The 22,613-nt window shown below is 47.1% G+C and overlaps 1 protein-coding gene across 4 annotated transcripts in view; it reads right to left on the bottom strand.

The window, feature by feature from the left end:
• Nucleotides 1-22,613, bottom strand: part of mrpl42 (mitochondrial ribosomal protein L42) — a 72,810-nt gene that overhangs the window by 3,779 nt on the left and 46,418 nt on the right. For 3 of the 4 annotated variants that reach the window (XM_070897639.1, XM_070897637.1, XM_070897638.1), the window contains exons 2-3: nucleotides 3,229-3,292; nucleotides 3,059-3,143 (exon numbers count right to left, since the gene is read on the bottom strand). In XM_070897639.1, the coding sequence (XP_070753740.1) occupies nucleotides 3,059-3,143; nucleotides 3,229-3,292 (149 nt within the window). Of the gene's footprint in view, nucleotides 1-3,058; nucleotides 3,144-3,228; nucleotides 3,293-12,454; nucleotides 12,560-22,613 lie in introns of those variants that run through there. The other variant, XM_070897636.1, reaches the window with a different exon arrangement.

Genomic DNA, 22,613 nt, shown 5'->3' with positions numbered 1-22,613 from the left:
TACCTGCCTTTTGTCTGCCCCATTTTTTAAACAGAGGCGTTACATTAGCTGCTTTCCAATCCGCTGGTACCTCCCCAGAATCCAGAGAATTTTGGTAGATTATAACGAATGCATCTGCTATAACTTCTGCCATCTCTTTTAATACCCTAGGATGCATTTCATCAGGACCAGGGGACTTGTCTACCTAGAGTCCCATTAGCCTGTCCAGCACTACCTCCCTAGTGATAGTGATTATCTCAAGGTCCTCCCTCCCCACATTCCCGTGACCAGCAATTTTTGGCATGGTTTTTGTGTCTTCCACTGTGAAGACCGAAGCAAAATAATTGTTTAAGGTCTCAGCCATTTCCACATTTCCCATTATTAAATCCCCCTTCTCATCTTCTAAGGGACCAACATTTACTTTAGTCACTCTTTTCCGTTTTTATATCTGTAAAAGCTTTTACTATCTGTTTTTATGTTTTGCGCAAGTTCACTTTCGTAATCTATCTTTCCTTTCTTTATTGCTTTCTTAGTTATTCTTTGCTGTCGTTTAAAATTTTCCCAATCTTCTATTTTCCCACTAACCTTGGCCTCCTTATACGCATTGGTTTTTAATTTGATACTCTCCTTTATTTCCTTGGTTATCCACGGCTGGTTATCTCTTCTCTTACCGCCCTTCTTTTTCATGGAATATATTTTTGTTGAGCACTATGAAAGAGCTCCTTAAAAGTCCTCCACTGTTCCTCAATTGTGCCACCGTTTAGTCTGTGTTTCCAGTCTACTTTAGCCAACTCTGCCCTCATCCCACTGTAGTCCCCTTTGATTAAGCATAGTACGCTCGTTTGAGACACTACTTCCTCACCCTCAATCTGTATTACAAATTCAACCATACTGTGATCACTCATTCCGAGAGGATCTTTTACTAGGAGATCGTTTATTATTCATGTCTCATTGCACAGGACCAGAACTAAGATAGCTTGCTCCCTTGTAGGTTCTGTAACATACTGTTCTAAGAAACAATCCCGTATGCATTCTATGAATTCCTCCTCAAGGCTACCCAGTGCGATTTGATTTGACCAATCGATATGTAGGTTAAAATCCCCCATGATTGCTGCCGTTCCTTTTTCACATGCCTCCATTATTCCCTTGATTATTGCCTGCCCCACCGTGAAGTTATTATTTGGGGGCCTATAAACTATGCCCACCAGTGACTTTTACCTCTTACTGTCTCTAATCTCCACCCACAATGATTCAACATTTTGTTCATTAGCGCCAATATCGTCTCTCACAACTGCCCTTGATATCATCCTTTATTAACAGAGCTACCCCACCTCCTTTCCCTTCTTGTCTATCTTTCCGAATTGTCAGATACCCCTGTATGTTTAATTCCCAGTGTTGGCCACCCTGCAACCACGTTTCTGTAATGGCCACCAAATCATACCCATTTGTAATGATTTGTGCCGTCAACTCATTTACTTTATTTCGAATGCTGCTTGTGTTTAGGTAGAGTGTTTTAATACTAGTTTTTAAACCATGATTTTTAGTTTTGACCCCTCCTGCAGCCCCTTTATATTCATACATATTGTCCCTTCCGATCACCTTGTGGTTTACACTTTCCCCAGTGCTACTCTGCTCTGTTGCCTCCTGCCTTTTGCATTCTTTCTTGGGGTCCTGTTCATCTGAGCTCTCATCCACTCTAACTAGCTCAGAGCCCTCTCCCGGGTTCCGAATACTCCTTGCATTGAGGCACCGAGCTTTCATGCTTGCCTTTTTGTTACATTTTGACCCTTTAGAATTTTGCTGTACAGTGGCCCTTTTTGTTTTTTGCCTTGGGTTTCTCTGCCCTCCACTTTTACTTATCTCCTTTCTGTCTTTTGCTTTTGTCTCCATTTTGTTTCCCTCTGTCTCCCTGCATTGGTTCCCATCCCCCTGCCATATTAGTTTAACTCCTCTCCAACAGCACTAGCAAAGACTCCCCCTCGGACATTGGTTCCGGTCCTGCCCAGGTGCAGACTGTCCGGTTTGTATTGGTCCCACCTCCCCCAGAACCGGTTCCAATGCCCCAGGAATTTGAATCCCTCCCTGCTGCACCACTGCTCAAGCCATGTATTCATCTGAGCTATCCTGCGATTCTAACTCTGACTAGCACGTGGCACTGGTAGCAATCCCGAGATTACTACTTTTGAGGTCCTACGTTTTAATTTAGCTCCTAGCTCCTTAAATTCGTCTCGTAGGACCTCATCCCTTTTTTTACCTATATCGTTGGTACCAATGTGCACCACGACAACTGGCTGTTCACCCTCCCTTTTCAGAATGTCCTGCACCCGCTCCGAGACATCCTTGACCCTTGCACCAGGGAGGCAATATACCATCCTGGAGTCTCGGTTGGATAGAAACACCGATAGCAACATTGCACACTTCAGTGCAGGGAAAGTTATAAATATTATAAATTGTCATTGATCTTTCTCCAGACAAATGAATCTGAACCTTCACTCTCCAAAGGAAGAAGTTTGTAATGCTTTATGATCAGGGTATTTCCCCCCCCCACCCAACGATGGCCAATAAACCCTCTGTTTTCACCCCTGTGTTGCTCATATCCCATGTTGTGCCCCACAAAGGACAACCAGGCAAACTGACTGTATTCAGACATCCACCAAGGCCTCTTTGGCTGTTCCACCCAGAAAACACACGATAGCTTGTCACCAATGACCTGCTCACACAGTATCGAGCACAGGGAGTCAAAACTTGCATTCTCCCAGTCTTCAGCACAAAGTGTTAATACTCCAGTGTACCAAAAGTGAAAAGGGTGTCTGTCAGCTATCTCTTGTTAACGTTACTGGGGACTGTGATTATAACAATGGGAGAAAAACAGATGGAGGATTATTATGAGTTTGGCTCGTAGTGATAAACGTGAACAGTATGTTATTGTGATTCAAACTCATCTTGTCAGGAGTGAGCAGCCAAGTAATACTAAGCCTACAAACTGCATCAGAAATATAAATCATTGTAACATGAATACTGCAATCCAGACTTCCACAAAACCGCTCAAAGTAAGAATCCACACAACGTTCAATTCTACCTTGGTGTGTTCGTACGGGATGTCCACTGACGGGTGGTAACAGACTATTGTCCGCCCATCTGATGTCATTGCAAGGTCAACTTTGCTGCCAAGAGATGAAAGCCGTTTCAGTAATAGAATTCAAGAGCTGACATACATGAATGTGAACAATCAGGAATGCAGTTACTCACCAGTTGTAGTTGTTGGGAAGAGCAGCATACGTAGACTTGTGACAAACACAACCCCTAGCTCCACCTGCACAGGACAACACAGCTCAGATTCAGTCACTCACACCATTATCACAAAGACATTTTCATTTGGTTATCTTACTATTGGAAAAAGACATGACTGCAAAGACCTTTACGGGCCAGATTTAAAAAAAAACTTTATATGTATCTATATGCAGAGCATTCTGGAGAGGGAGGGTGAACAGCCAGTTGTCGTGATACATGTAGGTACCAACGATATAGGTAAGAAGCGGGAAGAGGTCCTACAAGCTGAATTTAGGGAGCTAGGAGTTAAATTAAAAAGTAGGACCTCAAAGATAGTAATCTCTGGATTGCTACCAGTGCCACGTGCTAATCAGAGTAGAGGGAGCAGGATAGTTAGAATAAATACGTGGCTTGAGCAGTGGTGCAAGAGGGAGGGATTCAAATTCCTGGGACATTGGAACCAGTTCTGGGGGAAGTGGGACCTGAACAAAAGGGACGGTCTGCACTTGGACAGGACTCAAACTGATGTCCTCGGGGTAACATTTGCTAATGCAGTTTGGGAGTGTTTAAACTAATATGGCAGGGGGATGGGAACCTATGCAGCGAGATAGGGCGAAGTAATATGGAGTCAGAAACAGATGGTAGAAAGGTAAAAAGCAATAGTAGAAGGCCGAGTAAACAAAGGCAAAAAACAAAAAGGGCCACACTACATCATAATTCTAAAAGGACAAAGGGTGTTTAAAAAAACAAGCCTGAAGGCTTTGTATCTTAATGCAAGGAGTATCCGTAATAAGGTGGATGAATTAACTGTGCAAATAGATGTTAACGGATATGATGTGATTGGGATTACGGAGACGTGGCTCCAGGATGATCAGGACTGGGAACTCAACATCCATGGGTATTCAACATTCAGGAAGGATAGAATAAAAGGAAAAGGAGGTGGGGTAGCATTGCTGGTTAAAGAGGAGATTAATGCAATAATTAGGAAAGACATTAGCTTGGATGATGTGGAATCTATATGGGTAGAGCAGCAGAACACCAAAGGGCAAAAAACGTTAGTGGGAGTTGTGTACAGACCTCCAAACAGTAATAGTGATGTTGGGGAGGGCATCAAACAAGAAATTAGGGGTGCATGCAATAAAGGTGCAGCAGTTATCATGGGTGACTTTAATATGCATATAGATTGGGCTAACCAAACTGGAAGCAATACGGGTGGAGGAGGATTTCCTGGAGTGCATAAGGGATGGTTTTCTAGACCAATATGTCGAGGAACCAACTAGGGGGGAGGCCATCTTAGACTGGGTGTTGTGTAATGAGAGGGGATTAATTAGTAATCTTGTTGTGCGAGGCCCCTTGGGGAAGAGTGACCATAATATGGTGGAATTCTACATTAGGATGGAGAATGAAACAGTTAATTCAGAGACCATGGTCCAGAACTTAAAGAAGGGTAACTTTGAAGGTATGAGGCGTGAATTGGCTAGGATAGTTTGGCGAATGATACTTAAGGGGTTGACAGTGGATGGGCAATGGCAGACATTTAGAGACCGCATGGATGAACTACAACAATTGTACATCCCTGTCTGGCGTAAAAATAAAAAAGGGAAGATGGCTCAACCGTGGCTATCAGGGGAAATCAGGGATAGTATTAAAGCCAAGGAAGTGGCATACAAATTGGCCAGAAATAGCAGTGAACCTGGGGACTGGGAGAAATTTAGAACTCAGCAGAGGAGGACAAAGGGTTTGATTAGGGCAGGGAAAATAGAGTACGAGAGGAAGCTTGCAGGGAACATTAAGACGGACTGCAAAAGTTTCTATAGATATGTAAAGAGAAAAAGGTTAGTAAAGACAAACGTAGGTCCCCTGCAGGCAGAATCAGGGGAAGTCATAATGGGGAACAAAGAAATGGCAGTCCTATTGAACAAGTACTTTGGTTCGGTATTCACTAAGGAGGACACAAACAACCTTCCGGATATAAAAGGGGTCAGAGGGTCTAGTAAGAAGGAGGAACTGAGGGAAATCCTTATTAGTCGGGAAATTGTGTTGGGGAAATTGATGGGATTGAAGGCCGATAAATCCCCAGGGCCTGATAGACTGCATCCCAGAGTACTTAAGGAGGTGGCCTTGGAAATAGCGGATGCATTGACAGTCATTTTCCAACATTCCATAGACTCTGGATCAATTCCTATCGAGTGGAGGGTAGCCAATGTAACCCCACTTTTTAAAAAAGGGAGAGAGAAAACAGGGAATTATAGACCGGTCAGCCTGACATCAGTAGTGGGTAAAATGATGGAATCAATTATTAAGGATGTCATAGCAGCGCATTTGGAAAGAGGTGACATGATAGGTCCAAGTCAGCATGGATTTGTGAAAGGGAAATCATGCTTGACAAATCTTCTGTAATTTTTTTGAGGATGTTTCCAATAGAGTGGACAAGGGAGAACCAGTTGATGTGGTATATTTGGACTTTCAGAAGGCTTTCGACAAGGTCCCACACAAGAGATTAATGTGCAAAGTTAAAGCACATGGGATTGGGGGTAGTGTGCTGACATGGATTGAGAACTGGTTGGCAGACAGGAAGCAAAGAGTAGGAGTCAATGGGTACTTCTCAGAATGGCAGGCAGTGACTAGTGAGGTACCGCAAGGTTCTGTGCTGGGGCCCCAGCTGTTTACACTGTGTATTAATGATTTGGACGAGGGGATTAAATGTAGTATCTCCAAATTTGCGGATGACACTAAGTTGGGTGGCAGTGTGAGCTGCGAGGAGGATGCTATGAGGCTGCAGAGTGACTTGGATAGGTTAGGTGAGTGGGCAAATGCATGGCAGATGAAGTATAATGTGGATAAATGTGAGGTTATCCACTTTGGTGGTAAAAACAGAGAGACAGACTATTATCTGAATGGTGACAGTTTAGGAAAAGGGAAGGTGCAACGAGACCTGGGTGTCATGGTACATCAGTCATTGAAGGTTGGCATGCAGGTACAGCAGGCGGTTAAGAAAGCAAATGGCATGTTGGCCTTCATAGCGAGGGGATTTGAGTAGAGGGGCAGGGAGGTGTTGCTACAGTTGTACAGGGCCTTGGTGAGGCCACACCTGGAGTATTGTGTACAGTTTTGGTCTCCTAACTTGAGGAAGGACATTCTTGCTATTGAGGGAGTGCAGCGAAGGTTCACCAGACTGATTCCTGGGATGGCGGGACTGACATATCAAGAAAGACTGGATCAACTGGGCTTGTATTCACTGGAGTTCAGAAGAATGAGAGGGGATCTCATAGAAACGTTTAAAATTCTGACGGGTTTAGACACGTTAGATGCAGGAAGAATGTTCCCAATGTTGGGGAAGTCCAGAACCAGGGGTCACAGTCTAAGGATAAGGGGTAAGCCATTTAGGACTGAGATGAGGAGAAACTTCTTCACCCTGAGAGTTGTGAACCTGTGGAATTCTCTACCACAGAAAGTTGTTGAGGCCAATTCACTAAATATATTCAAAAAGGAGTTAGATTTCGTCCTTACTACTCGGGGGATCAAGGGGTATGGCGAGAAAGCAGGAATGGGGTACTGAGGTTGCATGTTCAGCCATGAACTCATTGAATGGCGGTGCAGGCTCGAAGGGCCGAATGGCCTACTCCTGCACCTATTTTCTATGTTTCTATTCCAGTTATTGAATAAGATTTGGATGTGAACACACAAAGTGTCGGGGTAATATAACTCCAACATTTCTATCCCACTGTACTTTGCAGTCCAACAAAACATTCATTTTCCTACAATTTTTTTAAAGAACTAAAACTGTATTTTGAAATTCATGTCGTTCATATACTAAACTGATCATACATACAAGGTAATGAAAGGGGTCAGCAGTGTACTGATTATGGAACTGCAAATAGCAGTCCAGAGGTAATGTTCAAATCCCACTACAACCAATTGTGAACTTGAACTCAATAAACCTGGTCATTTGTGGGCTAGTACTAGGGGGAAAATGACCAACTGGTTCACCAGTGTCCTTCAGGGAAGGGATTTTGAAAGCCTCACTCGGTCTTACTTACACATGACTCCAGTCTCACACTACGTGGCTAACTCTTACTGCCCGCTAAAGTAGTTAGTTGTTATAAAAAATTGCAACGAAGCACATTAATGATAATTATCAGATTCACTAGCTAGCACCACTATCACAAAGGCTGCAGTTGGTTCAAGTACCCACCCCACCAATCAATGCTAATACCAGATTTAAATGGGCTACTTTGCACTGGTCTTCACTTGGGCTGATGCTGTAATAGAAATTGTCAGAGTAGATGCAGTTGTAGTCCTGGCTTGCACAAAGGATCTTAAAATAGGTCAGGCTGCTGGCCCTAATGCATTCATCTGAAGGTGCTCAAAGAGATGGGGTCTGTGATGTGTTCCCCTTGCTCACATATTTAACTGCTCAGAGACAGCTAGTGCCATGCACTGCACTAGACATGTCGAAGATGTCCAGGCTGGAGCACAGAGAAGATGTGAACCTAAGAGAAGACAGGAGTCTGGAATGGCAGCAGAACAGAAGTCCAACAGGGCGGAGTGAAGGATGGGGTAGGTAATTGGTCCGGACATGGAGCAGGAAGGGGACTATGAGTAGCAGGGACCAAGGAGAGGAGGAGTGGGAAATCAGACTGGGCAGTAAAGCAGAACATTAATTCTAAGCACATGAGGGAGGAGAGAATAGGGGGTTATGCTGATAGAGTTAGATGAGGAAGGACAAAAGGAGGCTCGAGTGGAGCATAAACGCCGGCATGGACTGGTTGGGCCGAATGGCCTGTTTCTGTGCTGTACATTCCATGTAATTCTATGTAATACATGCCTGTGACTGAACAGCTGATGAATCATCTATTTATACTATCCTGTACAGCTATGATTACCTAGTAACTCTCTACAACTTGCAATAAATCATGCCAAATATAAATCACAGGTGGCCCATTTAGACTTGGGAGTGACTTGGTTTCAATCTTTGTTCCGAGAACTTAGTCACTCCATCCCAGTGCCAGGGCACTGAAGAGACACTATCAACTATGACTGTCTGGCCCCAATTGTCAATTCTTCACCAAGCATGACCCATCCTACTGCACCTCGATCGCTCAGTGGGATGATCTGCAGACCCTCTGCTTCCCTGAGCAGCGGCCCAGCCAATTTCCACCCATCACCAACCTCTTCTGCTTCCAATCCTACTCAGCCTGCTCCTTCATCTCTTCTCCCAAATTGTTCTAGTGCCGCTTCCTGCTCTCCTCCACTGGAGAATTTCACTGTCGATCTTTCCCAACAGCCCCATACGTTTGCACAGTCCATCTCAAACTCTTTACTTTCCTTGACTGCTGCTCTTCCTCTTATAATAGGGTCTCTCTTGTCCTCACCTTCTATCCCACTAGCTCCTGTCAGATCATCTTCCACCCCTTATAATGTGGTCTGACCACCAAAAGTCTCTTCCTCTGCTTCCCAAAGTGGTTGTTCCCTCCCCAAATCCATGTTTTCTCTCCTATCACTGCTGGCTGCCTTATCACTGACACGTATTCAGGTAATCATAGCAACCACAATACCTGCATATTCACCTTCCCCCCCCACACCATCCAGAACCCCACACGTACATCCCCCAATCTAATTACAGTACATTCGATGCTTATGATGCACTACGCTGAGAATACCAACTCCTTGGCCAGTAGGAAGTCTGATATTGGACCTTTCCTTTCTCCGTGCCTTTCAGGAAATGTGCCAATGATCCATCACCCAACTTGTTGAAGCACCATGGAACAAGATACAGAATGAGCTTTGCGACCAGCATCTATCTGCAGTGCAAGTTGGAGCATGCTCATCCAACCTTGTCTGGGCACAAATGTTCTTTGAAATTGTAGAGCTTGACTTGTGGGTTCCATGTACATTCCTCAGAAATTACAGGATGCTGAGCCCCAGAGGACTCCCACGATGCTAAGTACGTCTCTTTATTGCCTTGCAGAATGATTTCTTCCCAGTCAATTGTTTCTCCGTTGGCCAGTCTTGGAACAACGGTGAAAACTCCGCCCCCTCCCCAGAACAACGGTACCCCCCCCGACCCAACCCTGGACAGAAAGCTGGCTAAGGACGGCTAAGTTGGGCTGATTGATGCGACGTGCACATTCCGGTAACCATGAAAAGGATATTACTGATCATGAAGCCTGTGTAACCTAGTCGGTGTGACCGCTGATTGGATGGGCTTGATGGCAGTTGGTGTGACTAATAATTTCCTCACTTCTGCAGCTGAAGCCATAAATAAATAGAAGCCAGAGCCCGCTAGCCCTCATTTACTAAGCAGCACCCTCCAGGTAGCTGTAAAGCGAAAACGAGCTGTTAAAGCAGTCTGAGGAGAAGAAAAAAAGTAGGCCAACCCCCTTTTTCTTTTCGCCTTCTCAGGCTGCTGGACTCAGATCTGCTCCCTGGTCCTTCCGGTTTCTACTTCAGACCTGCCACGTGCGTGTGAGAGAGAGAGAGAGAGAATCCTCCTACCTCTTACTTTTTAAATACTGTGCAAATTTTTTTTTTCCGCATTCTGATGAAGCATTACATTTCACAATCTGATTATCATCATCATCATCATCATAGGCGGTCCCTCGAAGCGAGGATGACTTGCTTCCGCGCCAAAAAAGGATGAGTTCACAGGTGTTTCAATGAAGGACCCGAACTACATCCTCAAGGGTGGAAGATGCCTGTGCGTGGATTTTTTTTTAACGTGGGGTGACCGTTGCACACCAGCCACTACGCGGGCTTGACAGAGATGACTGGAGACCTGCTCTGCTGCACGGACCTAGTGCGCACACATATCTGTGTGGGCTGGCCCGTGCTGCCCCTGGGCCCCGATCACGTCCCTCCACAGTCTCTCACCGCTCCTTCGACCCGACCTCACCACTCCTGTTGTACCTGCCCACGCTCCAATCACTGACCCGGATCTTGATGATGTCACTCTTCGCTGCCATTGCCCTCCTGCACCAGCTCGCGTTGCTCCCTGGAGTAGTGCGTCTCCACGCTGCTCCCCGAGGCCTCCATGCCGCTCCTTTTATGGCCCAACCTGCCTTGGTGTTCTGATTAACATTTCTGATTAAATGTTCTTTCCATAGATGTTGACTGATCTGCTTCTAACTTTTTTGTCTCTTATTTCCACAGCTTGGCGCCTACCCTGAATGAGTAACTGGAGTGCCGCACCAGCATTGGTCGGGTTACGGTGTGTGCCCATGCTGTGGGCAGGAGGATGGAGACACTCACGTGTGTCACCAGTGAGGGCTCAAACCTGCAATCAGCTTTTTACCAATGACCATTTAGGAGAGGCACAGACCTCCAGCGCTGTATGATTCCATGATAGGCGACAACTTGCGATGAGAGACTGAAACCGAATTGATCCTTTGTGGTATACTCAAAGGACTCTCCAAGCACCTCTAACCCAATTTTTGAAAAACAGTTCTCAGGATATAGACAACATTGGCAAGGCATTTATTGTCCATCCTCAGTTGCCCTCAGGGCATTAAGAGTCAGCCATGTAGCATGGGACTAGGATGGCACCCAGGCCAGACCAGGTAAGGATGGCAAGTTCCCTTCCCTGAAGGACATTAGTGGAACCAGTTGTGTTTTTACAACAATCCGGCAGCTTTCCTGGTCATTCTTTCTGTTGCTAGCCCACAAATTACCAGACTTATTGGAACGGAATTTCACATTTTGCCACGGTGAGGTTTGAACTGAAATGAATCATGTTTAGTTTAAGGGGCAGATGGTTTTACTCAGAATTTAACTGTTATTGGGGAAGTTACACAAGTGTTTGCTTACTGTCAGAAATCTGATTCTCTACCCAAATGTTTTCGAATGTCAAATCAAACATCGGAGAAGATTCACTCCCTATGCTAGCTATAATTGATAAAGAATGGGTTTATGACTTAGCCACAGAAGGAGCTTCCCCCTGTAGTGGGATGTAGCACATCCACAGGGATAAACTTGATTTAAAACTGAGAGAAACATTTCAAAAAGTTATCTTAGAAGGAATATTCTATTTCAAAATCTATTAAGTTAACAAACCACTCGATTCAGACTAACCTAATGCAAACCTGCTGCTGAGGATAATTAAGGAATGGCAATGTTCTTTTAACAATGAAGAGGATCAGAGAACCCCAACCTGCTGCAAAAGTGTTGATTCAAAACCGCTAGGGGTACCCAACAAATCAAAGATTAACAACCCTGTGTGTAAAGGAATTTCTCCTGTCTTAGTGATATACTTAAATTGATGATCTATTGTCACTGATTCCCCAACCAGAGGAAATGCTACCAAAACCTTGCATAATTGTAAAAACTTTTATTAAGTCACTCTCAACCTCCTCTGCCTAGTGAAAATAGTCCCAGATTCTGAAGTCTCGCCTCAAAGCTGTACTTTCTCATCCTTGACTTAATCTTGGTGAATCTACGCTGTCCACTTTCTGTGGCTTTAAACTTCTTTCTATAATGGGGTGTCCAAAACTGCACACAGTATCCAACTGTAGCCTAAACTGGTGTTTTGTATCAATTTATAGCTAATTTACTCTTGTACTCTCTTCCCTAATGCAAATGCTGCATTTTATTGACAGCCATGAGTATAGGTGAAATATCAAGGCTGCAAAAAGTGACACACAAAGATCAAAGACACCTGGGATCCCCCTCACTCCTGTACAGGCCAGTATTTACCCCCGTGGTCTGTTGTTGTCCGGCCCCAGTCTCTGGCCCTGGGGGGGCCAGTGTCTGGCCCGGGGGGGGGGGGGGGGGGGGGTCAGGGCCCAGTGTCTGGCCCCGGGGGAGGGGTCAGGGCCCAGTGTCTGGCTCCGGGGGGGGGGGCGTCAGGGCCCAGTGTCTGGCCCCCGGGGGGGGGGTCAGGGCCCAGTGTCTGGCTCCGGGGGGGGGGGGGCGTCAGGGCCCAGTGTCTGGCCCCCGGGGGGGGGGGGTCAGGGCCCAGTGTCTGGCCCCCGGGGGGGGGGGGGTCAGGGCCCAGTGTCTGGCCCCCGGGGGGGGGGGGGTCAGGGCCCAGTGTCTGGCCCCGGGGGGGGGGTCAGGGCCCAGTGTCTGGCTCCGGGGGGGGGGCGTCAGGGCCTAGTGTCTGGCCCGGGGGGGGGGGGGGGGTCAAGGGACCCTTTGCTCGGACTCTCGAGGCGCTCCTGCCCTGTCACTCAGTGAGCGGCCGCCCAGACCGCGCCGCCCCCGGTACCTCTCAGGGCCGCCGCCGCCGCCGCCCCCCGGCCCAGGACGCCATCCACAAACACCCGGCCCACTGCCAGCGCCATGTTGCCGGAAGTGCAGCCGGTCCCTCCACAAACGGCTCGGGTTTGCAACCTCCACCCGCAGCTCGAGTTCCGGGTCCCAGCTCCAGCCTCAGTGACAATCATCCCTGTCACAATGCTCAGTGCAGCTCAGGGTCCTCTGTCCATCCCTGTCACAATGCTCAGTGCAGCTCAGGGTCCTCTGTCCATCCCTGTCACAATGCCCAGTGCAGCTCAGGGTCCTCTGTCCATCCCTGTCACAATGCTCAGTGCAGCTCAGGGTCCTCTGTCCATCCCTGTCACAATGCTCAGTGCAGCTCAGGGTCCTCTGTCCATCCCTGTCACAATGCCCAGTGCAGCTCAGGGTCCTCTGTCCATCCCTGTCACAATGCCCAGTGCAGCTCAGGGTCCTCTGTCCATCCCTGTCACAATGCCCAGTGCAGCTCAGGGTCCTCTGTCCATCCCTGTCACAATGCCCAGTGCAGCTCAGGGTCCTCTGTCCATCCCTGTCACAATGCTCAGTGCAGCTCAGGGTCCTCTGTCCATCCCTGTCACAATGCTCAGTGCAGCTCAGGGTCCTCTGTCCATCCCTGTCACAATGCCCAGTGCAGCTCAGGGTCCTCTGTCCATCCCTGTCACAATGCCCAGTGCAGCTCAGGGTCCTCTGTCCATCCCTGTCACAATGCCCAGTGCAGCTCAGGGTCCTCTGTCCATCCCTGTTACAATGCCCAGTGCAGCCCAGGGTCCTCTGTCCATCCCTGTCACAATGCTCAGTGCAGCTCAGGGTCCTCTGTTCATGGTGCTGGAGGGTGAGCAATACAATAGCTTCTTGCCAAACTGGTGCTTCTATTAGTCTAAGGGAAGAAGTGGGTGTAATTGGACTGGGGGTGGCTGAAGGTTGTAATTTAAGCATCAGACGCCACATTTCCAGATCATTCATTTTAGCTTATCAATATTGACAAATCTCACTTAAAAATAAACCTAGAATCAGTCTCACTCTTGATCATCAAAGTCCCTTATGACATATCCTCACCCCGCCCGTCAAGTTCAGAACTTTGGTAAGAAGTTGCTGTCATTTTATCAAACAAACCATTTTCCCTTTTAAGGAAAAGAACAGAAAATGCAGAAAGTATATCAATCAAGGGAAATCGCAGGTTAATGTTTTAAACATACCGTTTTAGAAATGAAGACTGGCAGATAAATTTGTTTTTAAGTAGAATTATTAAAAAGGGGATAGGGAGAAGGGGAAACATAGAAACATAGAAACATAGAAAATAGGTGCAGGAGCAGGCCATTCAGCCCTTCTAGCCTGCACCGCCATTCAACGAGTTCATGGCTGAACATGAAACTTCAGTACCCACTTCCTGCTTTCACGCCATACCCCTTGATCCCCCGAGTAGTAAGGACTTCATCTAACTCCCTTTTGAATATATTTAGTGAATTGGCCTCAACTACTTCCTGTGGTAGAGAATTCCACAGGTTCACCACTCTCTGGGTGAAGAAGTTTCTCCTTATCTCGGTCCTAAATGGCTTACCCCTTATCCTTAGACTGTGACCCCTGGTTCTGGACTTCCCCAACATTGGGAACATTCTTCCTGCATCCAACCTGTCCAAACCCGTCAGAATTTTAAACGTTTCTATGAGGTCCCCTCTCACTCTTCTGAACTCCAGTGAATACAAGCCCAGTTGATTCAGTCTTTCTTGATAGGTCAGTCCCACCATCCCGGGAATCAGTCTGGTGAATCTTCGCTGCACTCCCTCAACAGCAAGTATGTCCTTCCTCAAGTTAGGAGACCAAAACTGTACACAATACTCCAGGTGTGGCCTCACCAAGGCCCTGTACAACTGTAGCAACACCTCCCTGCCCCTGTACTCAAATCCCCTCGCTATGAAGGCCAACATGCCATTTGCTTTCTTAACCGCCTGCTGTACCTGCATGCCAACCTTCAATGACTGATGTACCATGACACCCAGGTCTCGTTGCACCTTCCCTTTTCCTAATCTGTCACCATTCAGATAATAGTCTGTCTCTCTGTTTTTACCACCAAAGTGGATAACCTCACATTTATCCACATTATACTTCATCTGCCACGCATTTGCCCACTCACCTAACCTATCCAAGTCACTCTGTAGCCTCATAGCATCTTCCTCGCAGCTCACACTGCCACCCAACTTAGTGTCATCCGCAAATTTGGAGATACTACATTTAATCCCCTCGTCTAAATCATTAATGTACAATGTAAACAGCTGGGGCCCCAGCACAGAACCCTGCGGTACCCCACTAGTCACTGCCTGCCATTCTGAAAAGTACCCATTTACTCCTACTCTTTGCTTCCTGTCTGACAACCAGTTCTCAATCCACGTCAGCACACTACCCCCAATCCCATGTGCTTTAACTTTGCACATTAATCTCCTGTGTGGGACCTTGTCGAAAGCCTTCTGAAAGTCCAAATATACCACATCAACTGGTACTCCTTTGTCCACTTTATTGGAAACATCCTCAAAAAATTCCAGAAGATTTGTCAAGCATGATCTCCCTTTTACAAATCCATGCTGACTTGGACCTATCATGTCACCATTTTCCAAATGCGCTGCTATGACATCCTTAATAATTGATTCCATCATTTTACCCACTACTGAGGTCAGGCTGACCGGTCTATAATTCCCTGCTTTCTCTCTCCCTCTTTTTTTAAAAAGTGGGGTTACATTGGCTACCCTCCACTCGATAGGAACTGATCCAGAGTCAATGGAATGTTGGAAAATGACTGTCAATGCATCCGCTATTTCCAAGGCCACCTCCTTAAGTACTCTGGGATGCAGTCCATCAGGCCCTGGGGATTTATCGGCCTTCAATCCCATCAATTTCCCCAACACAATTTCCCGACTAATAAAGATTTCCCTCAGTTCCTCCTCCTTAATAGACCCTCTGACCACTTTTATATCCGGAAGGTTGTTTGTGTCCTCCTTAGTGAATACTGAACCAAAGTACTTGTTCAATTGGTCTGCCATTTCTTTGTTCCCCGTTATGACTTCCCCTGATTCTGACTGCAGGGGACCTACGTTTGTCTTTACTAACAAAGGGAGATGGATGAGAGGGAAGGGGATGGGTTCACAGCTGGGACACTGCAGGATAATGAGAATAATGTGATATTTTAACTTGTTTTAGTTTGTTTGCACCAGTTTTTTGGACTCCAGGGGAGATCAGGTGGGAAAGTGGAGTGGAGGTAGAAGATCAGCCATGATCTTATTGAATGGTGGAGCAGGCTCGAAGGGCCGTATGGCCTATTCCTGCTCCTAATTTTTATATTCTTAGTTATTTAAGTGGTCCTCTCCTGGGGTGGGTCATGTTGGGAATGTGTTGTTATGACATTGGAGAACCCAATGTCATAAAGTCATCCTGGACTCCGAGGGACTGCCGATGATGATGATGAACCCAATGTCACTCCACTTGTTTGAACACACAGAGAGTTAATAGGGGAGCCTGCTTGAAAGAAAGTAAGCGATTGTTGGATGATATAAAAGATAATCTCAGACAGGTTGGAGAAATATGTTAAAGAATCAATATAATGTGGAAATAACTTAAGATGGCAAGAGACACATTCAAGGCAAAAGGTGAAAAAAGGTTGGAAAATTGAACAAAACACAGCGAGCCAGAAAACACTGGTCTGGAATTAAACTTGAAATGCTGGCAGATGTAGCTATAGGTTAACATTACTAAAATTAGCGCTCAGACCAGAGGGTTGCAGACACAGGAGAAAGATGAGATGTTTTTCTTAAAGCTTGCAATGAGCTTGGTTGGAATAGCGTAAGAGGCGAAAGCCAGGAAGGTCAGAGTGGCAATTAAATAGTGAGCCAAAAGGAGCTCCGGGTCACACTGGCAGATGGAATGGATATGTTCAGCAAAGCGGTCCCCTAATAAGAAAGATTTGTATTTACATAGAGCCTTTCACGACCTCAGAACAACCTAAAGCACTTTACAGCCAATGAAGTACTTTTTTGAAGTGCAGTCACTGTTGTAATGTAGGAAACACAGCAGCCAATTTGCACACAGCAAGGTCCCTCAAACAGCAATGTGATAATAACCAGATAATCTATTTTAGTGATGCTTGGTTTAACAAATATTGACCAGGACACCCAGAGGACTCCCTGCTCTTCTTCAAAGCAGTGCCGTAGGATTTTCTACATCTGCCTGAGGGGGCAGGCAGGGCCTTGGTTTAACCTCTCATCTGAAACATGGGACCTCTGACAGTGCAGCGCTCCCTCAGTACTACACTGGAGTGTCAACCTGGATTACGTGCCCAAGTTTCGGGACTGGGGCTTGAACTCACAACTTCTGACTCGGAGGCGAGATTTCTACCACTGAGCCGAGCTGACCCAATCAATGCTTGTAGAGTAGATTGCTCATAGTCTGAAACAGTGACCTGTCTTGTTCTCCATAGAGGTGCCTATTTTTTGTTTGCCCATCAATGTGATAACGACCAGATAATCTGTTTTTGTTATGTTGATTCAGGGATAAATATTGGCCAGGATACTGGGGATAACTCCCTTGCTCTTCTTCAAAATAGTGCCATGGGATCTCTTACATCCACCTGAGAGAGCAGACAGGGCCTCGATTTAATGTCTCATCTGAAAGACGGCACTTCCGACAGTGCAGCACTCCCACAGCACTACACTGGGGGCGTCAGCCTAGATTACGTCCCCAAGTCTCTGAAGTGGGACTCGAACCCACAACCTTCTAACTCAGAGGCGAGAGTGCTATCCACTGAGTCATAGGGTAAGGTAGGCGAGGAAGCACTATTAGCAGGGCAGCTTTTCCTACCTGTGACAATTGGAAGAAGCCACGTGTTTATTTTAATCAATTGGAGTGAATAACATAGAATTACATAGAATATACAGCACAGAAACAGGCCATTCGGCCCAACCAGTTTGTGCCGGTGTTTATACTCCACACCAGTTTCCTCCCACTCCATCTCCCCCATCTCAGCCTTTCACCATATTTCTCTGTTCCCCTTTCTCTCATGTACTCATCTAGTTCCCCTTTGAAAGCATCAAAGCTATTTGCCTCAACGACTCCCTGTGGCAGCAAGTGCCACATTCTAACCACTCTCGGAGTAAAGAAATTGTCATGTATTCAACTGTCATTGGAATCCATGTATAAACTGACCTAAGTTGTACACCGTGAGAACAGTGACCACTAGGTGGTGAACTTGTGGGAGACACTCCTAACCTGGACTTTCAGGTATAAAAGGGGAAGCTCCACGCATCTTCTCCACTTCAATGCTGGCTAATAAAGGTTACTGGTCACAGAGTGACTTTCTCTCCAGCATGGACTGTATGGTAAGGACATTTGTACTGTATAGTAAGGACATAATTATTGGCGACGAGAAACTGGGATTTAAACCACGCGAGCATGGCCACTAGCAGCACAGACGAGAGGTACTGTGTTGATGATGATTGGGGTGAGTTTCGTCACTAAGGAATGGCTGGGACAGGATTCGGCCGACAAACGCAGGGCTCATCTCCTGATGGTTTGCGGATCCAGGACATACTCCCTGATGAAGGACCTTCTAGCGCCAGAGAAGCCGGCGGACAAGACTTTTGAAAGAGCACGCAATTTGTTATGCTCCAACAATCTGTTAATGCTATATGACCCATGTAAGAAACTTGTTTTAGCGTGCGATGCATCGTCCTATGGGGTCAGGTGTGTGTTGCAGCATGTTAATGCTAAGAGTCAGTTACAGCCGGTAGCTTATGCCTCCAGAAGTCTGTCCCAGGCAGAAAGGGGCTACGGGATGGTAGAAAAGGAAGCGCTTGCATGTGTATATGCAGTTAAAAAAAATGCACCAGTACCTGTTTGGCAGGAAATTTGAGCTGGAGACAGATCACAAACCCCTAATATCCCTTTTGGCTGACAACAAGGTCATAAATGCAAATGCGTCGGCCCGCATACAGAGGTGGGCACTCACGTTAGCCGCCTATACAATTTGGCACAGACCGGGCACTGAAAACTGCGCCGATGCACTCAGCAGGCTCCCACTAGCCACCACCGAGGGGGCAACCGAGCATGCTGCTGAGATGGTCAGAGCTGTTGAAGCTTTCGAATGCGAAGGCTCACCCGTGACAGCCCGTCAAATCAAAGTCTAGACAAATAGAGACCCGCTACTGTTTTTAGTCAAGAAATGTGTCCTGAATGGGGACTGGGCAGTCACGTACGGGGCATGCCCTGAGGAATTTAGGCCATTTCACAGGCACAAGGATGAACTCTTGATTCAGGCCGATTGTCTAATATGGTGAAACTGAGTAGTCATGCCCCAGATGGGCAGAGAGGCGTTCATTCGAGAACTCTACAATGAGCTCCCAGGCATTGTCATGATGAAAGCAATTGCCAGGTCACACGTTTGGTGGCCAGGGATAGATGCAGACCTGGAACTTTCTGTTCGCAGGTGCAACACGTGTGCCCAGCTGGGCAATGCGCCCAGAGAAGCTCCCCTTAGCCCCTGGTCCTGGCCCGCCAAGCCATGGTCACGCATCCATGTGGACTATGCAGGTCCTTTCATGGGAAAAATGTTTTTGGTTGTAGTAGACGCCTACTCCAAATGGATCGAGTGTGACATTCTCAATTCAAGCACGTCCTCTGCCACGGTAGAAAGTCTATGGGCAATGTTCGCCGCCCATTATCTACCAGATATCTTGGTCAGCGACAATGGCTCGTGCTTTACAAGCATTGAATTCCAGGACTTCATGACAGGAAATGGTATCAACCATGTCAGAACGGCACTGTTCAAGCCGGCCTCAAACGGCCAGGCGGAACAAGCAGTGCAGATAATCAAACAGGGGATGCTCAGAATCCAAGGGCGTTCCCTACAAAGCTGCTTATCACGCCTCCTGTTGGCCTACAGATCCCGACCACACTCGCTCACAGGGGTTCCACCCGCAGAGCCGCTAATGAAAAGGACGATCAAAACCAGGTTATCCCTTATACACTCCACCATGAAAGAAATTGTTGAGAGCAGGCGCCGGTCACAATGTGACTACCATGACGGGAATGCGAGGGCGCGATGTATTGGTATCAATGACCCTGTCTTTGTCCTCAACTATGCTGCAGGGCCCAAATGGCTCGCAGGCACCATGATTGCCAAAGAGGGGAATAGGATTCTGGTAGTTAAACTTACCAATGGACAAATCTGCCGCAAACACGTGGATCAAACAAATAGGAGGTTCAGCAACCCCATAGAAGAAACAGAGGAAGAACACGATGTAGCGTTCCATCCACCCCAGGTGACCGAACACCGGAACCAAGTGGAGGAGAGCCCAGTCACTGTGGGCAGTCCGGACAGGCCTGAGGCACCGCAAACAGCAGACACTCGGGCCAGCGCCCAACAACCGGAGCCCCAACTCAGGCGCTCTACAAGGGAGCGTAAACCACCAGAGAGACTTAACCTGTGATCCCAATAAGACTTTGGGGGGGAGGTGATGTCATGTATTCAACTGTCATTGTAATCCATGTATAAACTGACCTAAGTTGTACACCGTGAAAACACTGACCACTAGGTGGTGAACTTGTGGGAGACACTCCTAACCTGGACTTTCAGGTAAAAAAGGGGAAGCTCCACCCATCTTCTCCACTTCAGTGCTGGCTAATAAAAGACTGGTCACAGAGTGACCTTCTCTCTAGCATGGGCCTCGTGTGCATTTGTACTGTATAGTAAGGACATATTAGAAATGTCTCCTTATTTCCCTACTGGATTAATTAGTCACTATCTTATATTTATAGCCCCTGGTTTTGGGTTCTCCCACAAGTGGAAACATTCTCTCCACACCTACCCTGTCCAACCCATTCATAATTTTAAATACTTCTATCGGGTCACCTCTAAGTCTTCTCTTGACTAAAGAAAAAGCCACAACTTGTTCAATCTTTCCCGATAGCAGTAATCTCTCCGTTTTGGTACGATCCTTGTAAATCTTTCTTGCAATTTCTCCAATGCTTCTTTTTATACAGTGCTCTCGTGCAGCCTGACCAGGATCCTGTACAAGTTTAACATAATTTCACTACTTTGAATTAAGTAGTTGCTTATTTCAGTCTATTGGCGTGGATCATGTACAAAAGCAAAATACTGCGGATGTTGGTAATCTGAAATAAAGGCCATTTTTGTGCCAAACACTTTTTAAGTATAACAGTCACTTCACAGAAGATGTTTAATTATATATATATATAGTTTGTACAAAGCACTTCATTTTGATTCACCAGTGATAGTATGTTGGTCTCATCCAAGAGTATTTCTTTTTTCTTAATTCTCTATATTTTCCCACTATTTTATTAATTCTTTTATAGATTTTAAAATATTAACTCCCTGACAACTGATGGCGATGAAGCCACCATTTCTGCACCTGGGAATCCAGTATGCAAGAGGGAATAAGAAACTCTTCTCATGGAGTCCATCTATGGCTAGTCATAATTTAACTTGTCCTCTAAATTGTCGTTACCACAAACTAATAAGGTAGTGTAGCGTGAGGCTGGAGCTGTGGGCAAATCAAGAAAAGCTAGCCACCACAGCAGCAGCATCAACAACGGTCTCGAGAGGGCGACAAAACCAAAGTGGGTGACAAAATTAGACATCATCAGAATGCAGGTAGATGATTGGTGGCATCTTTTGGAGCATGGAGGAGCCTCGTGGAGGGGTCGGGACCCAAGAGCAGGAGTGGGAGAAGCAGAGGACGGAAGCGGCGAGGAGCGGAGGTCGGAAGCTGCGAGGAACGGAGGTCGGGACGGGCGAGGAACGGAGGTCGGGACGGGCGAGGTTCGGAGATCAGAAGAGGAGAGGACGGACAAGCCCCGGAGGAGCGGAGAGGTCGGAGCCCAGAGGTAGAGCAGCATGGACAAGACCAAGGGAAGGCGTAGCATGGGCCAATAGCGAGGCTGTGGAGGTCATGAGGCTCACATTGCCTACTATGAACTCCACGTAGAGAGAGGTCCTGAGGGAAGGAGGACAGTAGGAGTATGTTTGAGTTTGTGTGGTATTGGCACATGCGGCGGAGGTTGGTCTCCAGTCATCTTGAATCCCTTTGCCACTGGACCAAGACCTCGCTCCATCAAGCCCGTGTGGTGGCTGGTGTGCAACGGCCATCCCACATTAAAAGAATTCACCCACAGGCAACTTCCACCATTTAAAATGAGTTAATCAGTCACCTGAGTAGTGTGGAAGCAAGTCATCCTCGACCCCGAGGGACTGCCCATGATATGATGATATGATGATTCAGTTTTCACTCATTGCGGCTGAAATTCAATGCAGCCAGAAAGCTGGTGGTGTTAAGGTCTTTTTCCCCGATTAGCGCCACAATGTTTGCGGCGGCCATTGGATCCAGATTCAGCTTTTTGACCACAAAAAAGTGTTCCAGTCTTATTAGTCCTTAAAACCTGAAAGCTTGCAGTCTTAATTGGGGCGTTATTCCCACGGGAAATTCACCCTTAGGGCGATGTGGCAGCTGCCATTGCAGCACAGGCACGAGGGAACGAGTGTATCGATGCTGCTTTGGAGAGGATGGCCGTGGCTCTGCAAGAGTTGACGGAGCGTCTAAGTGCTGTCATATCTGGTGGCTTTCAGACTGTGGCTGCTCGCATGCAGTCTCAGCTGGATGCCCCACGAGATCTCAGTGTTGCTTTCACGGCTGGGTCTACCACGGGCCACGGGGGACCTTCCGGTGTGACACCACAGCATCGACCCGAGCTCCCTCAGCTTGGTGGTGGTGGTATTGTGCCGCCCCCGGTGAGTGACTCAGGCTCCTCAGGCCAGGATACGGATGATGCGCTTCCTCCGGCTCGCAGCATTCCCGGCCCCAGACCTGTCACTCCGCCAGTGCCTCCACGCATGGCCTCGCCCGAGCCAAGCCAGACTGAACCCCCCAGGAGGGTGGTGACCAGTCTCCAGCCGGCCCTTCCAGGCCCAAAGCTGCTCGAGGGCATCCTAGAAGGACATCTGCAGCTTCCACACAGGGAACCCAGCAACCTTCCCAGACCCATGAGGCAGCCACAGGGGGGAGAACACTGAGGCGAAATCGCAGGTTAGGCACGCGTAAGATCATGGTAGGTAGTCCCTTGAAATCGAGGAA

This window comes from Pristiophorus japonicus, chromosome 13, assembly GCF_044704955.1.
Source record: "Pristiophorus japonicus isolate sPriJap1 chromosome 13, sPriJap1.hap1, whole genome shotgun sequence".
Lineage (NCBI taxonomy): Eukaryota > Metazoa > Chordata > Chondrichthyes > Pristiophoridae > Pristiophorus > Pristiophorus japonicus.
This window is presented reverse-complemented; position numbering and strand designations above follow the sequence as displayed.